Below are 27,954 nucleotides of genomic sequence, written 5' to 3' on the forward strand. Positions count from 1 at the left end.
AGACAAAAGGAAAATAACGGAAAGAGAGGGAGGTAGAGGTGGTTGGAGGGTGGGGTGGGGGGGGTGGGGGGTCTGTCTGAACAGCAGTGCGAACATTGGCTTAATAAAAGAGAAGAGGAGGGGGAGGGAGGGAGAAAGGAAGCTGTCATTTGTCAAGGGGGGATCCATCTATGCTGTCATGGACAAATATCGACCAAAGAGACCAACTACCCTGGCCCTGTTCCCACAGCTGCCACAAGCCGGCACCCAGGTAGGAGGCCTGTTTTTAAAAGGAGCTGTGGGATGCTGTGGAAAGTGTGTGTCATGGTTGGTTGTGTATTCGGAATGAGACATCTGTGGCATCCAACTGAATAACCGTATTTCTGTGCATTTCCGGGGAGGATCCAGTCCAGGATGAGACAGCACTGGTTTGTTGTGTGTCTGTGTGTATAATTTGTGTTTATGCTTGTGCTGGCACATAGTCAAATGCTGTAGATTCCTGCTTATTGATTGTTGTTTATTTTCACAAATTCTCCACAGATGCTTTTATTTAGACAGGTGGTCCTGATAAATCAGTCTGTGTCATGTCAGGCAGCTGAACAGCTAGGGGTTGGGTTAGCTGGGGGATTTGCTCAAGGACACTTGGAAAAGGTTTTTTTTTTTTTTTTTTTTTTTACCATGCTCTCCTGTCATCTTATTAAATATATACTTAACATAGGTCTACTACACTGCCTTGCCTACCTTGAATACCTTAACTAACATCTGGACATTTAAATAAAATTACACCAGAATAGTCTAGTCTATAGGATGGTAGCTAACAGACCTTCAGTGTTATTGCTTCTTTCTGTTATTGCATCTTCCTTAGCTTTGTTGAGTTACTTATGAGTCAACACATTCATGTTATTTAAATTATATATATATATATATATATATATATATATATATATATATATATATATATATATATATATGTATGTAATGTCATGTACAATCAAGTAAATCTACAGGGGCTGCTTTCTCACTCTCCTTCTGTTTTTCTGAGCAAACTCTTTACAGTAGTGACCTGAGATTTTACACAATTCCTTTTGAAAACATACCTTTACCTTCTCAGGTAAATCTGAAATGGTCTGGTGGAAGGTATTTAATAAATTGGTATAAAGTAATTCTTATGTGCTTAAGTTGCCTTTAAATTGCGTGCTTTCAGAAGTTATTAAACTATAGATAAGTATATTTTGCTTGTAAACACTAACTTTCAGACAGCTTGTCTATTTGTTAAGATTTTAAAATAAAATAGGTAAAAGCTAAATCAAGCTAAAACCACCTAACTAACATTTAACCAGTGTTGGGACTAACGCGTTATTAAGTAACGCGTTACAGTAACTACGTTATTATTGTGGTAACGAGTACGGTAACTAGTTATTATGCCAAAACCAGGAACGCGTTACTCGTTACTGGGATTTAGATAGGCTCGTTACTCGTTACTTCGTGTGGTGGATATCGCGGAGCTACCACAGATTCAATAACATTAGCAAGTGGTGGAGGCCAGCAGGTGGATGAAGGAAAAGGAGGCAAGAGGAGAGACCCAAGCGGCCGCCGGTCCCGCGTGTCAGGTGAACTGAACTTCAGGTAAGAAGTTATGACCTGCAGTCTATCTGGGTCAGATATAAACCAAGTTTAGGTGGAGTTTATTTTCGGTATGCTGACATTTTTCGTACTGCGTGCTAGCTAGCATGACGGAGTTTCTATACAGCTGTGTGGGTGCTATGTTACTGATGTTGAACTTTATTTTGTTCATACGGTTAATTATTAGAGTTGCCAACCGTCCCCTAAAAACAGAATCGTCTGGTATTCAGAGAAAATATTACGCGTTTCGTACTGAGGTGAAAAGGAACACAGTTTGTCCCGGACTTCAGCTACAATGAAAAAGACACAAAGCTGAAGCTGCACAGCTGCCTCTTCTTCTCTCATTCTCTCCTCTCCCGTTTCTACTTCAATCACGAAACTGATCAATGATCAGCTGATCGGCTTTTTCTCTTGTTTATTTATCGCCCACTTTGCGCCAGAAAGAGGAAACCAGCGGATGTCGCGCTAAACAACAGCAGCACGTTTAAGCTTGATCAGCTGTTGTTAGAATTTATTTAATATTAATTTCTAGTATCAGCTGATGTTTTTTGGAGCCACAGCTGTAAAGCTGCTGGTCATGATATCGGTTTGTATATCTGGTGAGAGGGAAACATGAAGATGAAACCAGGAGATGTCCTTACTGAATCATCAGAGCTGAACAGATGATGGAGAAACAGGTTTACCTTTTAGGTGACATGAATGAGTTGAAGGGAAGTTATGAACTGTTTCTGAGAGACAAATAACAGCAGGATCCTTTTCTACGTAGCTGACAGCTGGTAACTGTGCAGGGGCGGGTCTAGCAAAGTGTTGCCAGGGGGCCAGGTAGGGCATTAACAGGGAAAGGGGGGCACAAGGAAATACTTTTCTTTATTATTCTCATTTAAAATGTCTCGCTTTTAAAAAAATAATTATCTGAGTCTTACAACAAACGATTGATAGATTGATACATATATACCATCAGAACAGTGTACATCACTGTTACAACAGTGTTTATTTTCATTCAAAGGCTTTATGATTTTTCCTATAATGGTGGGCCGGTCTCTAGTCAAGATGCCCGGGACGATTGTTTTGTCCCAGTCCAGCTCTGTATGCAGCTCATCTGCAGTCTGGTGTTACCTACATCTTCCTATTCAGAAGGCAGAATTTCCAAGTTCTGAGTACAATCAAAAGCACCACGACTGCAGTTTTTGTGTTGGATGTAAAAAGCAGGCTAGAATCATGGCGGCGGTCAACGATGGTCCAGGCGTGATTTCTCTCGTGGAAATGTGCACATTATTTTTCCTTTCTATTGGTAGGTGGCACAGTGCACTTGTGGCAAGTAAGCAAGCTAGAAGACTGGCAGTCTGGCTGGGTATCCAGTTACAGAAGCAACACCTTAACAAGAGAATTCTGAGTAAAAGCAAAGTTACTTTCCCTAGTAACTAGTTACTTTGAAAGTAACGAGTAACTTGAAGTAACTGAGTTACTTTTTTAGAGACGTAACTAGTAATGTAACTAAGTTACTAATTTAAAGTAACTTACCCAACACTGCATTTAACTAATATGCTTTTATTCAGTCAGTGTTGACTGCCTGTTTAACTAATACATTTTTACATTTTACATTATTTTTTACATCTCCTGTGGGCTCACCACCCACAGGATGCGCCATAAGTGTCCAGTGCCAGTGAGTCTGTCAGCAGTCAAAAATGGAGGCCCTGGCAGTCCAATTCCTGGCTACTAAAACTAGCTCTTGGTACATGAAACATCACCTCTTTGATGGAAAATAAGCCCCAGCTAGTGCCTGACGTTGGGGAGATGGACTAGATAAAATAGGATTTACCTCAATGCATGGCATAAGCTCTGGAACCAGTCTTGCTGAGAGGAACTGAACTCTGTTCCAATCTGGAGTTACCCTCAGTGAATGGCGGTATGCAGGGGTAGGACAAGAAATTCTGAATATAAAAACTGTAAAAAGAATTAGTGAAAAGGGCAGCCCTGGTGGAGTCCAACAGCCATTATGCTTATACAGGGACTGAATTGCCTCGTCCAGTGCTCCACGACCAGGATGAAAACTACACTGTTCATCCTGAATCCAAGGTTGAACTCTCCTCTGTAGTACCCTTGCCTACACTGGTGTGAGAAAGTGTTTGCCCCCCTTCCTGATTTCCTATTTTTTTTTGTATGTTTGTCACACTCAAATGTTTCAGAGCATTAAACAAATTTAAATATTAGACAAAGATAACACAAGTAAACACAAAATGCAGTAAATAAAGGTCATCACTATTAAGGGGAAAAAATGCGTGAAAAAGGTTTTGGAAGGTGTGTATCCCATTACATCTGAAATGGTAACACAGTATTTCAGAAATGGAACATCATACCAACAGTAAAATACTGTGGTGGTAGTGTGATGGTCTGGGGTTTTTTTGCTGCCTTAGGACCTGAAGACTTGCTGTGGTAAATGAAACCATGAATTCCTCTGTCTACCAAAATATCCTGAAGAAGAATGTCCGGCCATCTGTTCATGACCTCAAGCTGAAGTGCACTTGGGTGATGCAGCAGGACAATGATCCAAAACACACCAGTCAAACTCTCAATGGCTTAAGACAAAAAAAGGAGAAGACTTTGGAGTTGCCAAGCCTACGTTCTGACCTGAATCCGATTGAGATGCTGTGGGATGACCTTAAATAGGCAAGTTCATGCTTGAAAACCCTCCAGTGTGGCTGAATTACAACAATTCTGCAAAGATGCATGGGTTAAAAGTCCTCCACAGTGTGGTAACAGACTGATTGCCAGTGGATGCAAGATGCAAATGCTTCATTGCAGTTGTTGCTGCTAAGGGTTGTCCAACCAGTTATTAAGTTTAGGGGGCAATCACTTTTTCACACAGGAACATGTACACAGCAAAATCTCCAGTGTTAAATTAACACTAGAGAGTGTCTATATGTGTCCACTCCTCTGAGTGTTAAATATAACACCGTTGAGTGTTAAATGAACACTTTTGACAGTGTTGTATTTTTAAAAGTAACCTAGTCAGTTTTGAAGATTTACAATGACTAACACAGAGCAGTGCTGATTTTCTAACACTGGAATATTTCTAACATTTTGAGTTATTTTCCAGTGTTCAGAAAATCAGCACTGCTCAGTTTTATTCATTGTAAATCTTGAAAACTGACTAGGTTACTTTTAAAAATACAACACTGTCAAAAGTGTTCATTTAACACTCAACAGTGTGGACACATATAGACACTATGTAGTGTTAATTTAACACTGGAGATTTTGGATTTTTCCCCCTAATCACAAACACCTTCATTTCAAAAATACATTTTGTATTTACTTGTGTTATTTTTGTCTAATATTTAAAATTTGATCTGAAACATTTAAATGTGACAAACATGCAAAAAATAGGAAATCAGGAAAAGGGGCAAACATTTTTTTTACACCACTGTAAATTTTCCCAGTGAACCACAAGGAACCACCATCCCAGTGGCACTTCCCCAGACCTCCACGCAATGTTGCAGAGATGTGTCAGCCAGGACAGCCCTACAATATCCAGGAACTCCAAGAACTCTCTGCAAGCTACATTGTAGCCACAGCTGCCCTGGGGCGCACTGACAGAGGCGAGGCTGCCGAACACTGGCACCACCGGGCCCTCTGACCACCACCAGTAGGCAACGTGTGAAATGTCTTGCCCAAGGACACAGCGACCGAGACTGTCCAAGCTGGGGCTCGAACCGGCAACCTTCCGATTACAAGGCGAACTCCCAACTCTTGAGCCACGATCGCCCCATGGTCATTTTTTTCTATTTTCGGTGTCTGTCATTATCTTATACAGTTGTGGTTTTTTTGTATCTCTTTTTCGTTAGTACCTCAGTGACAGGTAACCTTAAAGTGCCCTGTCAGTGTATTTCATAGCTATACATGAAAATAACATCTATATAATGTATATTGTAGTCTGGTACAATCCCCTTAAAGTATATAAAGTATTCTTCATGAAAGGGTTTCCAGTGTAGGTTTGTAAGCTCCTCAGTCTGAAACGGAAAACTCTTTGAAGCAGCAAAATCTTGAGTCTCTAAAGCCGTTTGAGTTTCGCTATTAATGTACTGAGAACATTCTCTGAGAACAGTATATTCTGCACCACAAATGCACAAGAATGAAAACACCTCTTGTCCCAACTATATTAACTATGAATTATATAGATTCTCTATGGACAGAATATGTTACATATGCAAATGTCAGGGTTCTGGGTCTTTGTCCCAGCCTTTTCAGTTTATTTTGCATTTAATTCTTTCTTAATGATTTAAGTTTCATACAGTTTACACTTGAGTTTAGTCCTTTTGTATGTCTCTGGGTTTATTTGTAATTTCTGGTTGTCTATTAGGTTCCCTTTGTGCCTTTGCCCTCGCCCTCTGTGCGTCTCACACCCCCACCCTCTGTGTTTCTTAGTCATGTCGCTGTGTTTTGTCGCCTGAGTCTGTCTTGTTCACGTCTGTTTCTTCCCTGTGTCTTAGTTTGTGTCTCAGTGTGTTTGGTTTTGCCTCCCCTGCCATGTCATATCTAATTAATTTCTGCTGTGTTCCCATGTGTTTCCACCTCCCTCATCACCCTTCAGTATATATATTTTCTCTGTCTTATTCAGCCCTTTGTCAGAAAATCTGTTAACCCTCTTTCTTATCTTCATGTTTCCAAGTCATCAAGGTCTCACTTTCTTCCCCTCTTATATTGAACTCCCCTACTTTTTTGTTCAGTTTGAAAATTTAGTAGTTGTATCTTGTACTGCCAGGATTTTATACCTGGGTTTAAATGGAGTCATGGTCATTTTCATAGACATACAGAGGTGCTCATTGCTGATCCTTGAACATTATTTAGTTTTGATTTTGTTCATTGGGCCTCACAGTTGTGTGTGGACCCAAACAATGTCAAGATCAGACCTAAGAAATCTTTCCCAGGGACCATTTGTGGCCAGAGAGTGGAAGAACCAGATCTTTCAGGGCCACGTCTGCATCTGTATCTCTCTCTTTTTTCTACATGTATCACTATCTTTCTTTTACTTTTCTGCCATCTTTTCATGTGTAACTTGACTATCATCTGTCTGCATTGATTGGCTTAGTGGTGTCTTGTGGGATTGCTTAACTCACATCCAGTTGGTCTGTGCATTCCCTTATCCACTAAACCATTACTGTAAAGACTACAAAAGCTCCGCCAGTTAAAATAGATGCGCCTTGTCAGGTTTTAAATCATAACCTTCTGTTTTGGCTCTAGATCCAGGTCCATGTGTGACAGTTTCTAAGCCCAGACCGCAGTCTGCCTGTTGGTGACCTCTGATCCAGGGACTCCACTGTTTTATTTGCAGTGCGTACTGCCTGGAATGCACTGACTTGATTAGCTCAGTGATATCTTGTGGGATTGCTTAGACCATTCATTGACCACCAGTTAAAATAGAAGCTCCTCGTCAGCTTTTAAATAATAACCTTCTGTTTTGGCTGTAGCTCCAGGTCCATATGGGACAGCTTCTGGGTCTGGATACAGACCACGGTCCACCTGTTGGTGACCTCTGGTGTATATTATAAAAAACAAAGACAAGTTAGGAGTGTGGATCAGAGCTTTCTCTGATTACCCTCTCAAAGGTCACCTGGCATTGCTCTGTCCACTGGACCAGATCCGAAGCACCTTTGAGTGTGAGGTCATTTAGAGGGCTGGTCAGTGAGGGACTGGCATACCTTTTCGTGATGATGAGGCTAGATTGCCACACACTTCCTCATCAGTCCATCTCCCTCTTCCTGGCATTGCTGTCATTAGAGACTTTGGGCCTAGTTATGTACCTAATGTGATAGAAATAAGATTTCACACTTTTTGTGTTGGAAATCCAGTCATTTGTTGATTGTTGGTCTTACTCTGCTGCTCTGTTTCATACTTTCTTTTCAGGACTCCATCAACAACAATTCTTTAGGCAAGGACAGCTGGAAAGACTCCCACTCTTCCTCCCCACATATCACAGGTATGAAAACTCAACACTGGTTCAAAATATAGTAGTTCTTAAGATCCCTCAGATTATTACAGTATAATGCAAAATAGTGTATTTAATGATTTACAACAGAGCAGGATAAATCTCACAGTGCTCTCACATACAAATCTTAAACCATAACTAATATAGAGTTCGTGGGGCTGATAACTTTTTACAACTAGTGGGTAGCTGCAATATTTTACTTTCATTTGGCGATTATTAGGTTTAGGGTAGGGCATAGGTCAGCAAACTTTATTTTATGTCACAATGCTATCTAATTCGAACCCAGGAAGAAGACTGTGGGTGGTTTCATGCTTAGTGTGTCTTTTTACAGTTAATACAAAGAATTCCAAAGATTGAGCTGCTGGCTGTTAGCACGTGATTAATCAACCACTAGCAGTGAAGTCTGTGAAAATCTAGTTGGAGGAGGCCTGTGAAAGGCTGAGGGGCTGCTTCGAGACCACAGACTGGGATGTACTCTGCAGTTCACATGGGGAAGACACTGATGGTCTGACGCAGCGCATCACGGATTACATCAGTTTCTGTGTGGAGAGCACTGTACCCTCCAAGAAAATATGGGGGGTTTCCGACAATAAACCATGGGTGACCCCTGAGCTACAAGCCTTGCTAAATGAGAAGAAGATGCCTTTTAGCTCAGGGGACAAAGACAATCTCGAGCGAATCCAAAAGGAACTAAAATGCAAATTAGGCAGGACAAGAACAGCTACAGGAGGAAACTGGAACATCAACTGGAGCAAAACAACAATAGGGAGTTCTGGACAGGACTGAAGAAAATTTTAGGTCATAGAAATAATGGGGGTACTACACAGGACAATGGCAGTAAGGAGTGAACAGATTATTATTTCAACAGCTTATCAAAGAAGCTTTGAAAGAAAAGTGACTGGCATTCTCAAAAGAGCGACCTTTATCCTTTAGATGGAGATGTAGAGTCTTGTCCTGTCGAGGTAGCTCTTCAACATTGTTATCCCTTATATAGCACGTTTATCAGAGACAGATGCCAATGTTCACATTTTGGACAGAGGAGACAGATGGTTTGAAAGAGGAGTGAAAGAAGCCATCTATGTCCACTGTGAACAGCCATCTTTGAACAGAGGGGGTGGCTTATGACACCAACTGTCAGCCACCTACAATGCAGTTTTGTGATCCCTTCCCAGGACCCTGAACACCCACTCACATCTTGAGTTAGGTGATCTCAATAGGTGAGGCAAGGTCTCACAATGATTTCACCCGAAACCTCTGCATACAATGACTGACACCCTTTTTCTCACCTTGGCTCATGCAAAGATGCACATGATCAACAGTAGGTCAGTAGGTCCTGTTAAGGGACAGCTCCTACTAGGGTTTTAATACCTGGGACTGAAGAAGCTTCTAGGATGAGAGCTGAAACGTCTTCAAGAAAATTAAAGAAGTCCAGTTGCTTTTCTTTCCAAGCTCCTTAGATTACCATGACCTGGATGAGTGAGAACCTACACAGACATATTCAACAGGTTTGATTCAGACCATAGCCCTCCCCCACCCACATCTGCCACTGTGCCTCCTCTTCACATCACTCAAGGCTACCAGACACTATCCCCAGATTTGATAAACTGTCAATTTAAAGCTTGGATGTAAATCTTCATGTGTTTAAATCAAATATTGGGTCTGTACATGTGACACTGTTTTTCATATTGTGAAACATGTTGCTAAACAAACTAAGGCAGACTAACTGTGTTATTTAAAGACTGCATGAAAATACTTTGCAGGTTAGTGCAGGATAAACGGGTTAGTCTGCTGTACTGTGATGGATTTGAAGTAAACAACAGTGTGCGACTGGTGCACAGTGGCTGTGGTGCTCGTGGTCTGCTAGATCAAGAGTAGCAGAGATGAATATGAATCTTAGCTGATGATGTTTAGATCTAGAAAAAAGACAGCATCAACAGTGTACTGCCAGTGCAGAGGATGGAAATCAGCCAGGACAACTCATAAAATACCTGCTTAGATCTTGTTGAATTCAGTTGTGTAAATCTACAAAGAGCAGGGAACCTCAGAGTGCCAGTAGCCCAAATCAACTGATCACAGCCTGTGCACAAAGAAAATCTACTGGAGCTCTCAACAGAAATTATTGAGACTTCACTTGTGATTTTTACCCCCACACTGAGTCACTACAACTGATTTTAGGGTTCCCCCACCTGCTGGATCACACTTTAACCCCTGACTGTACACATTTTCCTGTTTAGAGGCAAAGTCAAGCTAAGTACAGAATTAAAAATTAGACTAAATTTTATATTCTTATATACTAATATTTTTTCATTATTACATTATGTACAAAGCTTTGCACTAAATATAGAAGTCTAAAAGCTTTAAAAATAGTAAAAGTAGAAAACTGATAGTTAAGGTTAAATTTTGTCTAAGGTCAGACTCAAGCTGCAGATCAAGCATACCAGTAAGCAACTAGTGGCATAATAAGTCTGTCCATGCACTGTTAATTTTCCTTAGTTCTTTTTTTTTTCTTGTTTTTTCTTTTGTCTAATGTAATAGTGGAATTCATGTGTGGCAAGAAATGATGACGTAACAGAACAACAACTCCTTCAGTCAGGAAATCATCATGTGTGTTTTTTTCTTCTGCTGTTGCTGTAACAGGATTAACAGCTTACCATAGGCTACTTTGAATATCCCTCTGTATACCGTATATCTGATTGCCTAATACATAATCTGCTACTTTTGTTGTTTGTGTGTATGTATTAAGGGGATCTCGCTCCACCAGATGTCCAACCAAAAGCTGAGGACAAAGTCCAGCACAGCACTCAGCGCCGGCCAGCACCCAAACCTCCAACAGCCAATGTATCCAACAGCAGAGCCAATGGTCAGGCTGCTGCCACTGGCTCAGACACACGAGCTCGACCACGGGAACAATCAATGCCTGCAGCTATGCATACACAGTCTTCCCGCACACTAAGGAGCCAGAGGAGAGCAGGAAGTGGAGGAGGAAGAGGGGGAGGAAAAGGAGCAACAGCGATGAGAGACAGGGGCCTGGGCGACCTCAGAGGAAAAGATGGAGTGATAGATAGAAGAGGAGGACGACCGTGTGAAGAGTCAAAAACAAAAGACAAGAATGGACATCAGAGGCCAAGGGAAGAAAACGGACTGAAAGGCCGAGCAGCTGATGGGAGAGGAAAAGGAGGTACTAAAGGAGGCAACAGAGGAAGCGCCTTAAAGTCGAATAAAACTCTGTCTAATAAGGAAGTCTATCTGCCCGCTATGGTGGTGCCACGCACACCCATAGTACAGAGAAACCTGGAGACAACAAACCAAGGTATTGAACCAAGGTTCACACCATTTTTTTTTTAATAACCATTTCCTGTTTGGCAGTTTTAGCAAACAGAATCATGGTTTCATCTGTGAAACACATTATGCTCTCTGTAGGCTCATCTTTTTATTTATTTTTTCATTGATTTTATTTTATTATTGACCTTAATGTCTGTGTGGATATTGGACAGCTTTGTTGTGTGTGTGAGTGGGGGAGACAGAAGGTGAGAGAAGAATGTTAGTGTCTATGAGCATTTGTCATGAAACATACCTGAAAATCTCTTAACGAACCATCACTATCAGGAGGAATGTTATTATTAGCATTGAAAACTATTGAAAACTAAAGTCAGAGAGACATCTGTGTTGAGATAGATATCTTTTTAAATTTCTTTAAGTCATTAAATTTGAAATGAGCTACTTATATTTCTGAAATCAATTAAAAAATATTATGTAATTAAAAATAAATTACTAGAGTCGACTAATGAAGGATTTCTATGCCTGATACTGCTATATGAGCCAAAGCTATTAAAAAAAAATCAGAGATCCGGGATTACGCTTGATTTAAAATCTTGCATTAAATATATGTTATAGTCATGATATACCCTTAAACCCTACAAATGAATGCACCTTTTAATAAAGTTAAGTATAGTTGTGATGCAATCTATAGTACAGCATAGGCTCTACTGAGGTCCAGCGCAGTACTATAAATGAAGCTTCCTAGAAATTTCTAAAGGCAAATAGTCCACACAATTTTATTTATATTGGTTGGTTCACCTGTATTAATTAGACTGAACCCCACTTTACTAATTAGAATTGTTTTAGTATTAGCAGTTGCCATCTTTTACCATTCATATCACACTGAGCTCAGGCAAATGTTCCATTTATAGCTACAGATAGAGATATAAATGGACTATCTATAAATATTTCCCTGCGTTTGTGCAGTGCACTACAATATTTGATGTTTGAAACTTATTCCCCTGGGATTTGATTAATACCTAATACTGTGGGATTATTGTAAATTCTATTACCTAAACCAGCAAACGAAACCCTCTTTGTATTCTGGAACCCTTGATAACCAATTGTTAGAATTGATATCAGCTATAACGAATATTGCAAAATAAAACTAACTTAGAGTATAATCATATGTGTGAAGTTCATCTGTGTTACCTAAAAGTTTACAAACTGGAAACATTTGACAATGATGCTCTGTGTTTTGTATTCTTAGACCAGAACCATGACAGGACCCAGGACAACCCCTCTGTCCTGTCCCGGTCCAGCAGTGAGGGGGGGTCCAACAGGATGTCCCTTAGCTCAGACACAGAAGGACCCCCATCAGGGCCTCTGCATCCCTCTCTGTCCTACCGAACTAACCCTGACATCAGTGAAGAAGAGGGGGAGGGAGTTCCAACTCCATGCCTAAACTTACAGAATGATTTAACGTGCTGTCCCACAGGTAACAGCAAAACGGACTGTACCACTGAAACAGGGGTAGACCCCGAGAAAGAAAAGGGTGACAATATCATGGCCTCTGTGGTTAATCACACTGTATCAATCAGTGAAACCTCAACAGGGTTAAATTATGACTCTGTCAAATATACTCTGGTGGTGGATGAACATGCTCAGCTGGAGCTGGTGAACCTCAAGGACTGCTTGAATGGTTACAACGAGCACAATGAGGACAGTGATGCAGAAACGGTCTATCAGTCAGCCAATGAGGATGAAGACCCACAGTATGTGGAGGAGAAGAAGAAAAATGAGGAAGCAAAAAAGAAAGGTAAATAATTCTGCTAATTTTTAACATGGCCCTTGCACATTTCTGTTTTAGAAAAGAAATAAGCATATTTTATGGCTACCAAGTGTAGTAAGGTATATCTAAGACCTACAATCTCACATAACATTATATTTATATATATATATATATATATGTATATAAAAACACCCAGCACGCCCCTGCGGGCGGTTTATCCTTCAAGCTCGGGTCCTCTACCAGAGGCCTGGGAGCTTGAGGGTCCTCATGCAGTATCTTAGCTGTTCCCAGGACTGCGCTCTTCTGGACAGAGATCTCCGATGTTGTTCCGGGATCTGCTGGAGCCACTCGCCTAGCTTGGGAGTCACCGCACCTAGTGCTCCGATTACCACGGGACCACCGTCACCTTCACCCTCCACATCCTCTCGAGCTCTTCTCTGAGCCCTTGGTATTTCTCCAGCTTCTCGTGTTCCTTCTTCCTGATATTGCTGTCATTCGAACCGCTACATCGATCACTACAGCCGTCTTCTTCTGTTTGTCTACCACCACTATGTCCGGTTGGTTAGCCACCACCATTTTGTCCGTCTGCATCTGGAAGTCCCACAGGATCTTAGCTCGGTCATTCTCCATCACCTTTGGGGCATCTCCCATTTTGACCTCGGGACTTCCAGGTTATACTCGGCGCAGATGTTCCTGTACACTATGCCGGCCACTTGGTTATGTATGCGTTCCATGTATGCCTTGCCTGCTAGCATCTTGCACCCTGCTGTTATGTGCTGGATTGTCTCTGGGGCATCTTTACACAGCCTGCACCTGGGGTCTTGCCTGGTGTGGTAGACCCCAGCCTCTATGGATCTTGTACTCAGAGCTTGTTCTTGTGCTGCCATGATTAGTGCCTCTGTGCTGTCTTTCAGTCCAGCTTTGTCCAGCCACTGGTAGGATTTCTGGATATCAGCCACCTCCTCTATCTGCCGGTGGTACATACCATGCAGGGGCCTGTCCTTCCATGATGGTTCCTCGCCTCCTCCTCTTTCTTGGGTTTCTGCTGCCTGAGGTATTCACTGAGCACGCTGTCAGTTGGGGCCGTCTTCGTGATGTATTCGTGGATGTTTCTTGTCTCATCCTGGACTGTGGTGCTGACACTCACCAGTCCCCAGCCCCTTCCTTCCGCTTAGCGTACAGCCTCAGGGTGCTGGACTTGGGGTGAAACCCTCCATGCATGGTGGTAAGGAGCTTTCTTGTCTTTATGTCAGTGGCTTCTATCTCCTCCCTTGGCCAGCCTATTACCCCAGCAGGGTACCTGATCACGGGCAGGGCGAGGTGTTGATGGCCCGGATCTTGTTCTTACCGTTCAGCTGACTCCTCAGGACTTGCCTGACCCGCTGCAGGTACTTGGTGGTTGCAGCTTTCCTAGCAGCCTCTTCATGGTTCCCATTCGCTTGCGGGATCCCCAGGTACTTGTAACTGTCCTCTATGTCTGCAATGTTGCCTTCTGGTAGTTCAATCCCCTCAGTTCTGACTACCTTCCCTCTCTTTGTTACCATCTGACTACACTTCTCCAGTCCGAATGACATTCCAATGTCATTGCTGTATATCCTGGTAGTGTGTATCAGTGAATCGATGTCTCGTTCACTCTTGGCATACAGCTTGATGTCATCCATGTACAGGAGGTGGCTGACAACCGCTCCGCTTCGTAGTCGGTATCCGTAGCCAGTCTTGTTAATGATCTCACTGAGGGGTTCAGGCCTATGCAGAACAGCAGTGGGGACAGAGCATCTCCTTGGTAGATCCCGCACTTGATGGTGACTTGTGCTATGGGCTTGGAGTTGGCCTCTAGTGTTGTGCGCCACATCCCCATTGAGTTCCTGATGAAGGCTCTTAGGGTCCTGTTGATCTTGTACAATTCTAGGCATTCCAGTATCCAGCTGTGGGGCATTGAGTCATAGGCCTTCTTGTAATCAATCCAGGCTGTGCACAGGTTGGTCAGTCTGGTCTTGCAGTCTCGGCTGACCGTTCTGTCTACCAGTAGCTGGTGTTTTGCGCCTCTGGTATTCTTGCCAATCCCTTTCTGTGCCCCGCTCATGTATTGACCCATGTGCCCGTTCATCTTAGCCGATATGATGCCTGACAGGAGCTTCCATGTAGTACTGAGGCAGGTTATTGGTCGGTAGTTGGATGGGACCGGTCCCTTCTTGGGGTCCTTGGGGATCAGGACCGTCCGACCTTCAGTTAGCCATTCCGGGTGTCTCTCGTTAACTAGCAGCTGGTTCATTTGTGCTGCCAGACGCTCGTGGAGTGCAGTCAGCTTCTTCAGCCAGTAGGCGTGAACCATGTCGGGCCCTGGTGCTGTCCAACTCTTCATACTGGAGACCCTTTCTTGGATATCTGCCACTGTGATGGTTACTGGACCCTGTTCAGGAGGTTGCTGTGGTCTGCCCTCAGATCCACTAGCCACTGAGCATTGCCGTTATGGGTTGCGTCCTTCTCCCATATGCTCTTCCAGTATTGCTCCGTCTCCAGCCTTGGTGGTGCTGTTCTCTTATTGTTCCTTGCCACTGAGAGTACACCTTTGCTGGTTCTGTGGAGAACAGCTGGTTTATTCTCCTGCCTTCTATCTCTCTGGTGTACCTCCTCAAGCGGCTTGCCAAGGCTGTGAGTCTTTGCTTGGCAGTTTCCAAGGCCTCAGGTATGGACAGATTGCTGTATTTCTTATGCACCTTCTTTGTCGCGCCTTTCTGCAACTCCGTTAGTTGGCTAACCTCCCTCCGTGCTACTTTGATCTTGCCCTCTAGCCTCCTTCTCCATGGAGGGTACTGCCCCTGTGGCTGTTCAACTTGTAGCCAAGCATCTCACTGATCACTGCTGCCGTAGTGTAGATCAGCTTGTTAGTGTCGGTAATCATGGTTGTAGGTATCATCCGTAGTGCTGCATTAACATCATCTAGCAGACCTTCTGAGGGTACTTCACGTAATTTTGGTAACCGGCTACGGGGGATCCAGGTTTCAAGCTTGGCCATGATCCTATCTTTCAGGTCAGTTCCTCTCGCACTCAACGATCCTTCTCCTATCGCACTTGGGGCTATGTACCCAATCTTGGGTGGGGTGATGATATCTCCCCTGACCTGGGCGTCCTGACTCCTCCTTGCCGTAGCATTTATGTTGTACCTCGTCAATCTCTAGCTGTGAGAGCAGTCCTTCTTTCGAATGTTGGAACACTGAGCTACTAGTTGTTTCGCCGTCATTGTGGATGTTGGGTATCGAAGAATCCATAGGTCCCTCATCCTATTCATGTAACCCCTTCCGCCAGGGTTACTTGCGTAGTAGCATTCCAACAACGCCCTGTTTTCATCTCTTGCCCACCGATGCCTTCTTGTTCCAGTAGCCCACTTGTCGTCAGGGTGCCCTGGTTCCTCAACACCTGACGCGGACCTTGTTGATCCGGGCGACGTCCGAGCGAGTAATAGCAACTTCCACTTCTTCTGGGATTAAAACTCTTTTCCCCTTTTAAAAAATATACTTCTTATAAAATTTAACTCAAACACACACACACTGTCAAAGCCAGATGGACAATATGCAAAAGAGCACCCAAAAGCAGACTCAGTCACCTGTTTCTTTTTTATTAACAAAACTTTATTGAACACATGAATCATTATGGTCAAAGGAAGGCATGGCGAGACCTTAACAGGAGTGGAATCCACTGTAGTAGAGTGAGAGGTTAGTTATTTATTGATATTTATAGAGATAGTTACTGACGGAGGAGGTGAGTATATTTCCAGAGGGGCCAATTTGCCACCATAAGTTAGCTGGTGATCTGGCAGAGAGTAAAGGTCTGAGCTTAAGTACTGCCGCTGCTGCTGATGACCTGGTTGCAGCAGAGGGTGGTCTTGGGGCAGTGTCGAGTTGCTGGTTGAGTCTCTGTCTATCAGTTTGTCTGAGGATGAAAAAAACAGAACTTAAACATTGCTCGTACCTCAGGGGTACATTAAGTCTCCCAGGCTTGGGAGACGAACTGACGCCCCATGTCAGACACGATTTGCACTGTGATCCTAGGTAATGTGAAAACATGGGCAACAAGCAGTTTGGCCATCTCAGGTGAACGGTTTAGAGGGCAAGGAATCTGTCAGTGATCGAAAGGATGACTGTCTTACTGTTTGAGGCAGGTAAACTGGTGATGAAATCGAGTTTAATGTGTGATCTTGGTCTATGAGGGAGTGGAGCACCCGGCAGGAGATCGATGGCACAGTCTTAGGGTCTGTGCGGGGGCAGACATAGAGCCTTGTCTTTACTAAACATTTCTTGTAGGTCACGGTATTCCTCCAGCACATCTGATAGATCAAGAGGAGGTGTGTGTACTGAATCTGGGCTGGTGGGACCGCAGGGCTTTGGAAAGTCTAGAAAACTATTCCTGAAGACTACTTAAAAAATTAAAGACATTTTGCTTAAGAGCATTAAGGCTGTGTTGATGAATAAAGATGGTCATACCAAATACGGACTTTAAAGCTTGTTATAATTGTACAAACTCTTTTTGCCTTTTGCACACATTTCAGTAAATCACTGAACCCTATGTCTGATTTTAATAGCAAAGACTTTTGAACAGAGATAAGTACCTTCTGAATATAAACAAACATTGAAAGCATACCATTCTCTTATGGAATCAATTTAAGCTTAAGCACAGAAACAAGTAGGTAACTTAGAACAAACTTGTGTAACACCACTGACCAGATTAAATTATGATAATTTAAAAAGAGAGAATACTGTGAAGTTGAAATCAAACCTACACCACCTGCTCGTTCCCCTCTGCTCTCAGTATAACCTGTCTTTTCTGCTGCTCCAAGAGAGGAGGGAAGTGGCAGAAAAAAGAAGAAATGAGGAAGATGTGAAGAAGAGGAGGGAGGAGGAGGTGAAGAGGAGCAGGGAAGTCATGCCAAGATTCTGCAAGCTGTCCAAGGTAACATCATCCACAACGTCAGAGGAAGAAGAGTCGAATGGTGGAAGAGCTTGTGCTCCCATAAGCAGAAAGTTCCTCAACCTGTTTGCCAAGAACGACAGCCAGAACAGTGCCACAGGTGTGTTTTTCCAAACATTTATAACTAATGTGGTAGAATTAACTGATCTTTGGCCAGGAAAATTGGAAATAATTGGTACTTTTAAATTTCTCATATGTGTGAATGTGTATTATGGTGTGAATGGTTTTACAGGTAGTGCACCTGACACACCACCACCCCGCACACACACCCTTTTTTTCACACACACATCAATACATGCCATTGCCAAAAGATTTGCTGTGTTTCCCAGAATAGTAAGGAGGAGATTCCAGGAAACAAGCAGTTACTTTAGGGGAAGGTCTTTAACCCATCAACAAGACTGGAGCAGCAAGAGCAATCCCAGAGCCCCACAAAATAACCTCGTGCAGGCCACTGGTTTAAGTGTGCCAAACATCTACCAGTAATGGCACTGATATGCTGCAGTATTGACAAGTATTATAGTTTAATTTAAGCTTCCCAATACTGCAGTATTAGAAAAAGATGCAGGGTTGCCATAATTTTACATAAAAAAATGACACTTTCCTAAATAAATGTTAGTGGATGCTTATTTTTTTCTGTTTTATTTTGATTCTTTTCTTTTCTTTTCTTTTCTTTTCTTTTCATTTCTTGTTTCCCATTAGATGTTGAGGATGGCAAATATACAAACTTTAAGTAGCTGATTGTGAGTATAATGCCAGTGATGTGTTGTTCAGGTGCTGGCTCGTTTGGTGTGTTCTCCTGTGTTCTGGATGGAGTGGAGAGGCAACAGAGTCACAGAGCTGTCTACAGGTCAGCACACATGAACTTACACAGATTAACTGTGCCGTGTGCAAAGAGTCACATGAATCTGAAATCCTGTACTTTTTCTCTCTATGGTTTTAGGTTTGTTCCTCGTCATGCAGATGAGCTGGACCTTGAAGCAGATGACCCTATCTTAATGTTGAACCAGTCTAAGGACCTATGGTGTCAGGGTTACAACATGAGGACTGGGGCTATAGGCATTTTTCCTGCCTTTTATGCTGTCAGGGTGCCCAAAGAAATTGAGCAAGGTACGTTGCAGCACACTGGATTATGTAAGGAGAATTTCATCAGCTGCAACTATGATTAAAAGCATGTTTTCTTCTTTCTTCTTGCAGTTCAAAAGGATGGTTGGATTGAGAAGTTCCTGGTGCAATATCTGGGCTCCGTTCAGGTTCCCATCTACACAGGCAAAGATGTGCTGTGTGCTGCAATGCAGAAGGTACAAAAATAAACTGTTTAATTAAAGCTCACAGCTGAAGTATGGAATAAACAAATTCATTAACATAAATGATTAAAATCCCCCAAGAATCAGTTAAAATATTTTTAAAATAAAAAACGAATGAGATAAAGGCAGCTCTTCACACTGATATAGAAAAGGAAAGTTTTAAGCCTTATCTTAAAAGTAGAGATAGTGTCTGTTTCCCAAATCCAAACCGGGAGCCCTTTTCGCCAAAGGAGGGGCCTGAAAACTGAAGGCTTTGCCTCCAATTCTACTTTTAAATACCCAAGAAACCACAAGTAGGGCTGCAGTCTGAGAGCAAAGTGGGTGATGCAGTACTATGATGTCTTTCCGATAAGATGGAGCCTGATTATTTAAGACCTTCTATGTGATGAGAAAGATTTTAAATTCAATTATGGATTTAACAGGGAGCCAATAAAGGCAAGCCAGTATAGGAGAAATATGCTCTCTCTTTCTAGTCCCTGTCAGTACTCTTGCTACAGCATTTTGGATTAACTGAAGACTTTTCAGGGAGTTTTTAGGACATCCTGATAATAATGAATTACAGTAGTTCAGCCTAGAAGTAATAAATGCATGAACTAGTTTTTCAGCATCACTCTGAGACAGGATGTTTCTAATTTTAAAGATATTGGACAAATGGAAGAAAGCAGCCCTATTATTTGTTTAATATGTGCATTGAAGGACATATCCTGGTCAAAAATCACAATTGGTGATGGGAATGAAAGGATTGGCTGGGGGGCAGCTCCCCCGCTGACCTACATGTGCACGCCCATCCCCCTGAATCCATCAAGGGTAGGGGGCCCTGATCCATTCACACCGGGGTCACAGCAGCAGCACCTCCAAGCCCCACAGAGCTTGGGCAGCCTACCTGGCATTACATGCATTTTCCATAGAATTATGTCTTCATTACTGACTTTCATTCAATATATTGAAAGTTAGTCCAGTTTCAGTCAGTATGTTCATTATATACAGTACAGTGCAAAAGGTTTCGGAAGGTGTGAAAAAATGCTGTAAACAAAAATACTTTCAGAAATATAAATTATTGTATATTGGACCCAGATGTATTCTGCAGCAGGACAACGACCCCAAACATACAGCCAAAGTCATTAAGAACTATCAGCGACACGAAGAACAAGAAGTACTGGAAGTGATGGTATGGCCCCCCCACAGAGCCCTGATCTCAACATCATCGAGTTTGTCTGGGATTACATGAAGACACAGGAAGATGTGAGGATGCCTACATCCACAGAAGATCTGTGGCTAGTTCCCCAAGATGTTTGGGACAGCCTACCAGCCGAGTTGTTTCAAAAACTGTGTACAAGTGTACTTAGAAGAATTGGGTACTTTTAAAGGCAAAGGGTGGACACACCAAATATTGATTTGATTTAGATTTCTCTTTTGTTCATTCACTGCATTTTGTTGACTGATGAAAATAAATGATGAACACTTCCATTTTTGAAAGCATTCTTTGTTTACAGCATATTTTCTCACCTGCCTAAAACTTTTGCACAGTACTGTATGCTGTTTGATACTTTTTATTTATTTATCACAATTTCTCTTTCTTTCTTTTATTGTACATAAAATAAAAGTTATATTGTATTCTTTGCATTGAATGCGGTTGTATATAATTCTATTGTGTTTTTGGCATAAAGACAATAAAGATTTTGATTCTGAAAAAAAGCTTTTGAAGAGCTTGTTAAAGAACATTTTCCCGATGCCACTTTCATACTTGATTCGTCCTGTTAGAGTCAAAGCAAATCTCGCCTGGCATGATTACTAACTAACTGTCTATTTGTGTTAACAGGTAGCATACAACAGGCGGTCAGCGGGTCAGCCTCCATCAGCCTGTGCACTGGAAGTCAGTGTGAAAGGGGTGAAGATGAGTGTCCAGGATCAGTGTCACTCTGCTCACAGGGTACAGCACTATTCACTCTCTTCACACTTTTCTTTACTCACAGAATAAAAATGGAACACTCTAATTTATAGAAGGAATTTTTAAAATGTATGTATTTTACAATAAAATAGTATTTGTTTAAACAGAGAGTACATTTGAATATTAGACTACTGATAAAATGGTGCTAAAACCATTAAAACAAATAGTGTTTAATATGTGTGTGTATATGTATATATACATATACTGACTGACACTTGTGCAAACAATACCCTACACTGAAAAAAGGGGATTGGCCATCTCTTGGATTTATGTAAGCATCTTGCATGTATTCAACACAATTGCCTCATGCTTTAAAGTTAAGTGTAACTACATAGTGTACAAACTACATGATATGCAGAGAGGATATATTGAATTGGTCATATCATGTTTGAGTAAAGTAAGTCAATAATATACCAATGTTAAATCTCGCGACACCGCACGTGATTTCATCTCGCCCGCTTTGGATCGTGGTTTAAGGAAAGCATCCATCTCAGTCAAGTCGAGCAGCCGCCTCTACTGGGTGGACACTGGGTGGTTGTTACATTTACAAAAGTCTAACTTGTAATTTGAACAAAATAATTTCATGTTTCTATGGTAATTAAATTTATTCCATTTTATTCGCACGTCACCATAGCAACATGTGTGTAGGATCCATTCTCTCTCAGGCCTGATTTAGTCTTCTGCAGGATTTAATCATTGCAGAGCCAAAATGTAACCTGCATAAGTGGCTAACATTATTGCCAGCACTTATGCTTCTGCTGGCAGGTTTTAATTACTATGTGGTCCTGTCCTGGTGTACAAAATGCTTATTTCCACTTATTTTGTTACAACTTTAATGCTGCATTTGAAGCAAAATTACCATTAGCACAGTGACATGTATATATTTTCTTGAACACCATACTTTACCAATAATTATAAAGCTGGATATTAAGTCCCTTATTAGTTAGACTGTCTCAGGTGGATGAGTTATTGGGCATCTGAGCCTTTTTGACACCCGTCAACTTGGTCATTGTTACTGAAACTTGATCTCTGTCATTTCTAGAGTTATGACTCACCTGTTATTATATAGGACAGAAGTAATGGAGTAATTTGCCTTTTGAATTTTCCCTATCTGCCCGTTCAAGGTCTAGCACATCAGTTATATCCTCTATATTGGAAGTATTTCATTGCTTGTATCAAATGAAAAGGGAAAGTTAAGCATTTTACAGTGAATGCTATGAACCCAGGAGACATGTTGGTAAGATGACCAAACCACTTCCAATGGCTCCTTTCAGTGTGGAGGAGTTGTGACTCTTTTCTGAGTGCCTTCTCACCCTATCTGGAAGGGTGAGAACCCATAGCTGCCTCCCACCCTTCAGAGAAAACTCATTTCTGCCGGTTGAATCTGCACTCTCATGTTTTTGGTAGCTAACATTCTCCACACAAAACACTTGTAAACTGAATAGGCAAATTCCCACATGCACTTGAACACCCTTGAACGGCTAAAGAATTGGTCCAGCGTTTCATGATGAGAAGGAAATCCCCAGTTTCCCCAGAATCCAAGGTTTGACTAACAGACCTCTCATTCAATAAATTTCAGGTTTTTTTTATATAGACCAAATCACAACAGTATTCATTAAAAGGTCCTTTATATTGTAAGGTAAAAATCCTACAATAATAAAGAGAAAACCACAACAATCAGACAGCCCCTTATAAACAAGCACTTGGCAGCAGTGGGAAGAAACCTCCAGCAGATCCAGGCTCAGGGAAGGGAGCCATCTGCCATGACCTGTTGGGGTCGAGGGGAGGAAGATAGAAAAGCATAGACCTTCCTAGAGAGGCTGAGTAGTGTAATCCTCCTATAGTTGGAATAGACGCTTCAGTCCCCCTTCTTGATGATGGAATGATGAACCCAGTCTTCCAATCCAGAGGCACTACCCCAAATCTTGAATGAACATTTCAGAGGCTTGTCAACCAAAACATCTCTACAGCATCAGGGTTGTTAGGAACTCAGGGTGACTCTCATCCACCCCTCTGGCCTCTGCCAGACTCCTCTACATGCCTTTCGTAGAAGAAGCAGAGCTTGGGAACAAGGATTAAGAAGATCCTCCAAGTATTTCTTCTCTTACATTTTCTATATAGCAGCTTTAATTTAGCATTTACTATTCACATTTCCCATTTTGCTTTATATGTATTTCCATTTTCCATCCTAATATTTGGTCTCATATCTCTACTTGGATAAATAATTAAAACAAGGACGGATGGATTTTCCTCCTTTGATTTTTTGTTCACCATTTCACAGATATCATTTTCATTTTTAAAATTCCCATCTTAATTTATTTTTTTGAATTAATTTTTATTAAAAATATTTTTTTCTGTTTTTTTAGTCTTCAGAAAAAAAGCCGTTTTCATCCACATTTACATGCTGTTTCTGTTTTCTGTGTGTGGTGTGGTTTGTGGCTTAGCATAGGAGGGGTGGAGCAGTGAGTTCAGGGTGTGGTGTCAGAGGAGGCTGACCCACACAGCTGTTCTCCATTACAGGGTCCTGCCTTCTTTATTTCAGGAGGATGCTGGAATCTAATGAGAGAGCGGTGTGGTGTGGTGAGCAGGAGATGGAAGTGTGTCAAAAACTCTTTTTAATAAATCACCTGTCAACATGCAACACCATGTGCGTGGGTCCTTATTCCTGTCACAGTGTTGCCGAAAGTGGTTCTGAGCGTGGAGCAGCTTTGTGGATGTCTGCCATTTGCCGGGCGGTAGTGGACCAATTGAGCCTTGCGCCGAAGGACTATTGCCGGCGTTTCCAGGAGGAATAAATGGGGCTGGAGGGCCAGCCTTTCGCTTATGCTAGGGGGCTCTGTGACGCGGTGGCGGTGGCTGCAACCAACCCCTGCTGAAAGGGAGGCTTGCATCGTGGAGCTGGTGGTGACAAAGCAGTTCATAGTGGGGCTCACCGCAGAGACCTCAAGGTGGGTCCGTTACCATCGGCCAGCCAGCTTGGACGCTGCCATGACCCCGGCCGAGTGCAGTGGCTCTATTACATGAAGGATGGTAACGCACGGATCACCTGGTAGTATCTGTCTCTCCGGCCGTTTAAGTTCAAGGTAGTCTAAGGTGGTCCATCATTGGGTCATGCTTTTCCTATTTCATGAGGATGCTTGGACCTGACGAGAGAGTGGTGTGATGTGCTGAGCAGGAAAAGGCAGCTGAAGAGCTGCGCGAACAAAGTGTGTCAAAAACCCTTACCCTCAACGTGCAACACCCTGTGGGTGGGTCCTTATTGTGGTCACACTGTGATACTATGTCAATTGAATACATTGAGATGGGTTAAATGTCTAAATACAACAAACCCAATATCAAATATTGCATTTTCTTGTGTACTTACAACCTAACATAACCTAACATATTCACAACTATGAGTGACTATGGTTCAGGATTTAAAGCTTGTCATCTTCTAATCAGAGGCCTCCAGCCCATTTGTCAAAGTGTCATTAGGCAAGCTACAGATCCTCACATTGCTCAGAATGAAGGCACCGATAGAAGCAATGTATTAATGGCTAAATGTGGTTGCATTATTAGTCCTATATAAGTTCAAATTTAAGAAGTTGTATTCACTATAACAGTGCTTTTCCTTTTTCAACTGTCAGTGGCATCATAGCCCCTCTAGCCTAAGTAGAAGACAATCAACACTTAGTGATATACTCATAAAGTTATCTTAACTATAATTGTGGACTGCTACCCCATGACTTTGTTAGTTCCAATAGGTCTATGGGTAGTTGATTTCTCCAGTTGTAAGTTACCATTTAACAACATTTTCTGATGTTTTTCACTGTAATGAACTAATTTAAATTCTAGCTTAACAAAAGTTTCTAACTATGATGTTAATTTAGAGTAATTTTAGAGCTCTTTGTCTTTGCTGTCATCAGGGGGACCAGTGCTTCCATTTCTTCCAGTTGAAAAATATTTCATTCTGTGGCTGTCATCCAAAATACAGCAGGTGAGTCAAATGCTTTAGATGGCTTGTATTACAATTCCCTCACCTCGTGAGAGATTAGTTAACTTTTATGAACCTGAATCTTTTCTGTGTAAAATAATTACTGCTTGCTCTGTTTTTTGTCCTGCAACAGGCTTAATTATATGTTGGGAAATAATCGTTTTATTTGCACTGCAGGTACTTTGGCTTCATCACCAAGCACCCTGACCAGCAGCGCTTTGCTTGTCATGTCCTGATGTCACAAACAACTTTACATCCTTTAGCAGAATCTGTCGGGTAAGTCCTATTCCACTGTGTTCTGCTCTGCATTTAATTCAATTATATTTAAGGTTCAATACATATGACTGCCCTATCTATGGACATGCTGCAGAGGGTTTATTACTTCTATAGACAATAGTTTATAGTGTGTTATGATTTCTATAAGGGTTTCAAACTCTGACAGATGAAAGCTCTGAGAAAGTAGTGTCTTTTTAATTGTTTTATGGGGGAAAAACACATCACCGAGGTTAAGTACAATTCACTCACTATGATATCCAGTAAGTAACAGGGAAAGGCTGATGTTGGGAGGCTTTTATTAGCTGCAGTTTTGTTTTCATCCTGAACAATATGCTGCCTGCTAGGAAAAAACATGGAGATATAACCTGTTTCCAAAAAAAAAGATGTTAGGCTGGGTAAAAGATAAATAACAAAAATTGTAATTACATTTTTTAAATTAAAAGAACCTGGTACAGTGGAATATTTTCCAATGTTACATTACAACCTTATTAACAACTAAAGTGCTGGAAGCTCAGGAGGCCAGTTGTAGTTTTAAAAGCTAAATGTTTTCCTTTTCATGCTAGATATGAGATTTTAAATATCCAATTAATACCTATATAGCATTTATACAGCAGCATTTCTGGATTCCTTTTATGTCTCATTATTTCTTTGCCATGTAGAGTTTTAACTTGCATTAGTGGCTGATGGGAATGGTCTTCACTGGCACTGATTTTCATGAATTGGCCTTTGAAATGATTTCTACAACAGACCTGTGTTAAATACAGAAACCCGAGAGCCTTGACTACTCGGTTAGGTTTAGGAAATAAAAACATTAGACAATAAAAACTATTTTGTTTGGTTTATAAAAGGATCATGTTTTGGATTCAAATATAACAGCTGCCATGTCATTCAAAGAGCTTTTTTCTCGATGAGTTCCCTTTGAGGATTCTCAGCAGCACATTTACACACATAAACGCTCTTCTGTTGAAATATATTAGGTTTAAAGGTGATTTTAAAACAATTTTTGTTTATGTACACAAAATAAGTACAATAGGGGTCTTTCACATTTTGCCTTAACACTGGCTGGACCATTAAAACAAGTCAGTCTGGCTGGTAGCTTGTAAATCATCCATTTCCAGTGACCTGGTCTGCTTGGTTATGAAATCTTTTGTGCTATTTTTCCCAACAGGAGGGCATTCCAGCAGTATTACAAGGAGCACGTCGGCTACTCCTGTCCCACTGAAGACATCTTCATTGAATAATGCCTCCTGTCCGTCCATTCTATGAATTTAATATTCACTATGTGCATGTAAGCCTGGTCTTATATACCACCAACTGGATTACCAATATATCTTTGCATGGTGGATTATTTCTTTTCTAAGCTGCATCCACTAATACAGCAAGCTTCTCCTTCTTTTGGCCATATCACAATATGAATAACTCTATGGATTGATAGGGTCACATGGGATTTTTCAAGCCACAGAAAGTTACCAATAGTTAAACAGAGATATTGAATACTAATGCATTTTATTTGCAAAAATGATCTTAATTAACTATGCATGGATATTGCATATATACAGACTACCTTCAGAGCTGCTCTAGCCCACAAAGCCAAATCTCAGCAACTACAAATGTTGTGAGAAAAAATCTGAATCATCTTTCTGATATTAGCAATTACCATACAAACAATCTGGCACCATAGAAACATGTCAATATCTGTCAATGATTGTAAGCAATCTAATGACACAATGTTTAAATAACAGTGTTAGTCGTTGAATCACATAACATTGTAGGAGCTCAAATAAAACACATGAATAAAATCTCATAAGATTTAAAGTCGTGGTCCTAAAAACTAGCTGGAAGTGCAGCTTCTGATTTTATTTGATTAAGCAGCCTTTGAAGTACATATTTAAATGTTCAGAGATACATATATTTAACTTTAGCTCATACGTTCTGGGCAACAAAGCTTTAAGCAGAATAAAAATTAAATTATATAACTTAAATATTTGTTAGATTGTTTAAGAGCCTTAAATTTAAGAGCCAGGTTGCTGTGGTTCAGGTAGGAGAGCAGGTGTCGACCAATTTGGTTGGTAGATCGAGCCCTGGCTCCTCCAGTCCACATGTCAAAGTATCCTTGGACGAGACACTCAACCCCAAGTTGCCCCTGATGCATCTGTGTGAATGTGTAATTGGGTGAATAAGACTTGTGGTAGAAAGTCCTTTGAGTGCTCATATTGAGTAGAAAAGAGCTATATAAGTACCAGTCCATTTAACATTTAATTGCTGTTTGCATAAGTAATCATGTATGACTTTTTAGGGTTAGTATGAAGTTCAATGAAAACAAAAATTTTAAATAAATTCTTCCTGAACTTGCAAAGAGTGCGCAAAAGAAAAAAGTCACATTGATGATTGATTATTCACAAAGAAAAGCAAACAACCACAATTAACAGCAAAATCACCCAAAAGAGACTTCAAATAGACACAAAACAACTACCAAGAGATGCAAGACGTAGGTGAGAGAACGTTTAAATGTATTTAGGGGCTCATAGTCTCAGGATGAATCTATCCATTAGGATTCATGCTGTGGAAAGCATGATCATTGACCACTCACATGGCAGTCTGTCAACTATTTGTATAGTCTATGAAACTGATGGGTGACACTACACAGTTCAACAAATGGAAAAACAAAAAAATCTGGTTCTTCTAGTTAAACAAATCTAGACATTTTTACTGATTTCCTCTTTTAGAGTGGGGAAAAAAATTATGCGATGCCCTGCTGAATTTGTAAAGTTTACTCGCTTATAAAGAAATGAACACTCTCAGATGTTTATGGTAGTTTCATTTTAATGGAGAAAGAATGACACACAGAAATCC

At 41.4% G+C, this 27,954-nt stretch overlaps 1 protein-coding gene across 1 annotated transcript; it reads left to right on the forward strand.

The window, feature by feature from the left end:
- The first annotated feature begins 178 nt into the window (after window positions 1-178).
- Window positions 179-27,936, forward strand: LOC116321469 (C-Jun-amino-terminal kinase-interacting protein 1-like). The gene is made up of 11 exons (XM_039615714.1): window positions 179-250; window positions 7,504-7,576; window positions 10,329-10,895; window positions 12,114-12,662; window positions 17,470-17,700; window positions 18,372-18,707; window positions 18,795-18,898; window positions 20,724-20,834; window positions 24,758-24,828; window positions 25,003-25,101; window positions 26,270-27,936. Exons 1-11 carry the CDS (start codon window positions 179-181, stop codon window positions 26,340-26,342), a joined length of 2,286 nt encoding a protein of 761 aa, XP_039471648.1. The 3' UTR covers window positions 26,343-27,936.
- The last annotated feature ends 18 nt before the right edge of the window (window positions 27,937-27,954 follow it).

The sequence above is a fragment of the Oreochromis aureus genome, linkage group 7, assembly GCF_013358895.1.
Source record: "Oreochromis aureus strain Israel breed Guangdong linkage group 7, ZZ_aureus, whole genome shotgun sequence".
In the NCBI taxonomy this organism is placed as follows: domain Eukaryota; kingdom Metazoa; phylum Chordata; class Actinopteri; order Cichliformes; family Cichlidae; genus Oreochromis; species Oreochromis aureus.

What these genes read in the sequence shown, in the direction of transcription:
- LOC116321469 (XM_039615714.1), top strand. Translation starts at nt 179, where the DNA reads ATGGACAAATATCGACCAAAGAGACCAACTACCCTGGCCCTGTTCCCA. An exon ending in TGCCACAAGCCGGCACCCAG is followed by an intron (nt 251 to 7,503) that starts GTAGGAGGCCTG and finishes CTTTCTTTTCAG; the next exon opens with GACTCCATCAACAACAATTC. An exon ending in TGAGGAAGCAAAAAAGAAAG is followed by an intron (nt 12,663 to 17,469) that starts GTAAATAATTCT and finishes TGCTGCTCCAAG; the next exon opens with AGAGGAGGGAAGTGGCAGAA.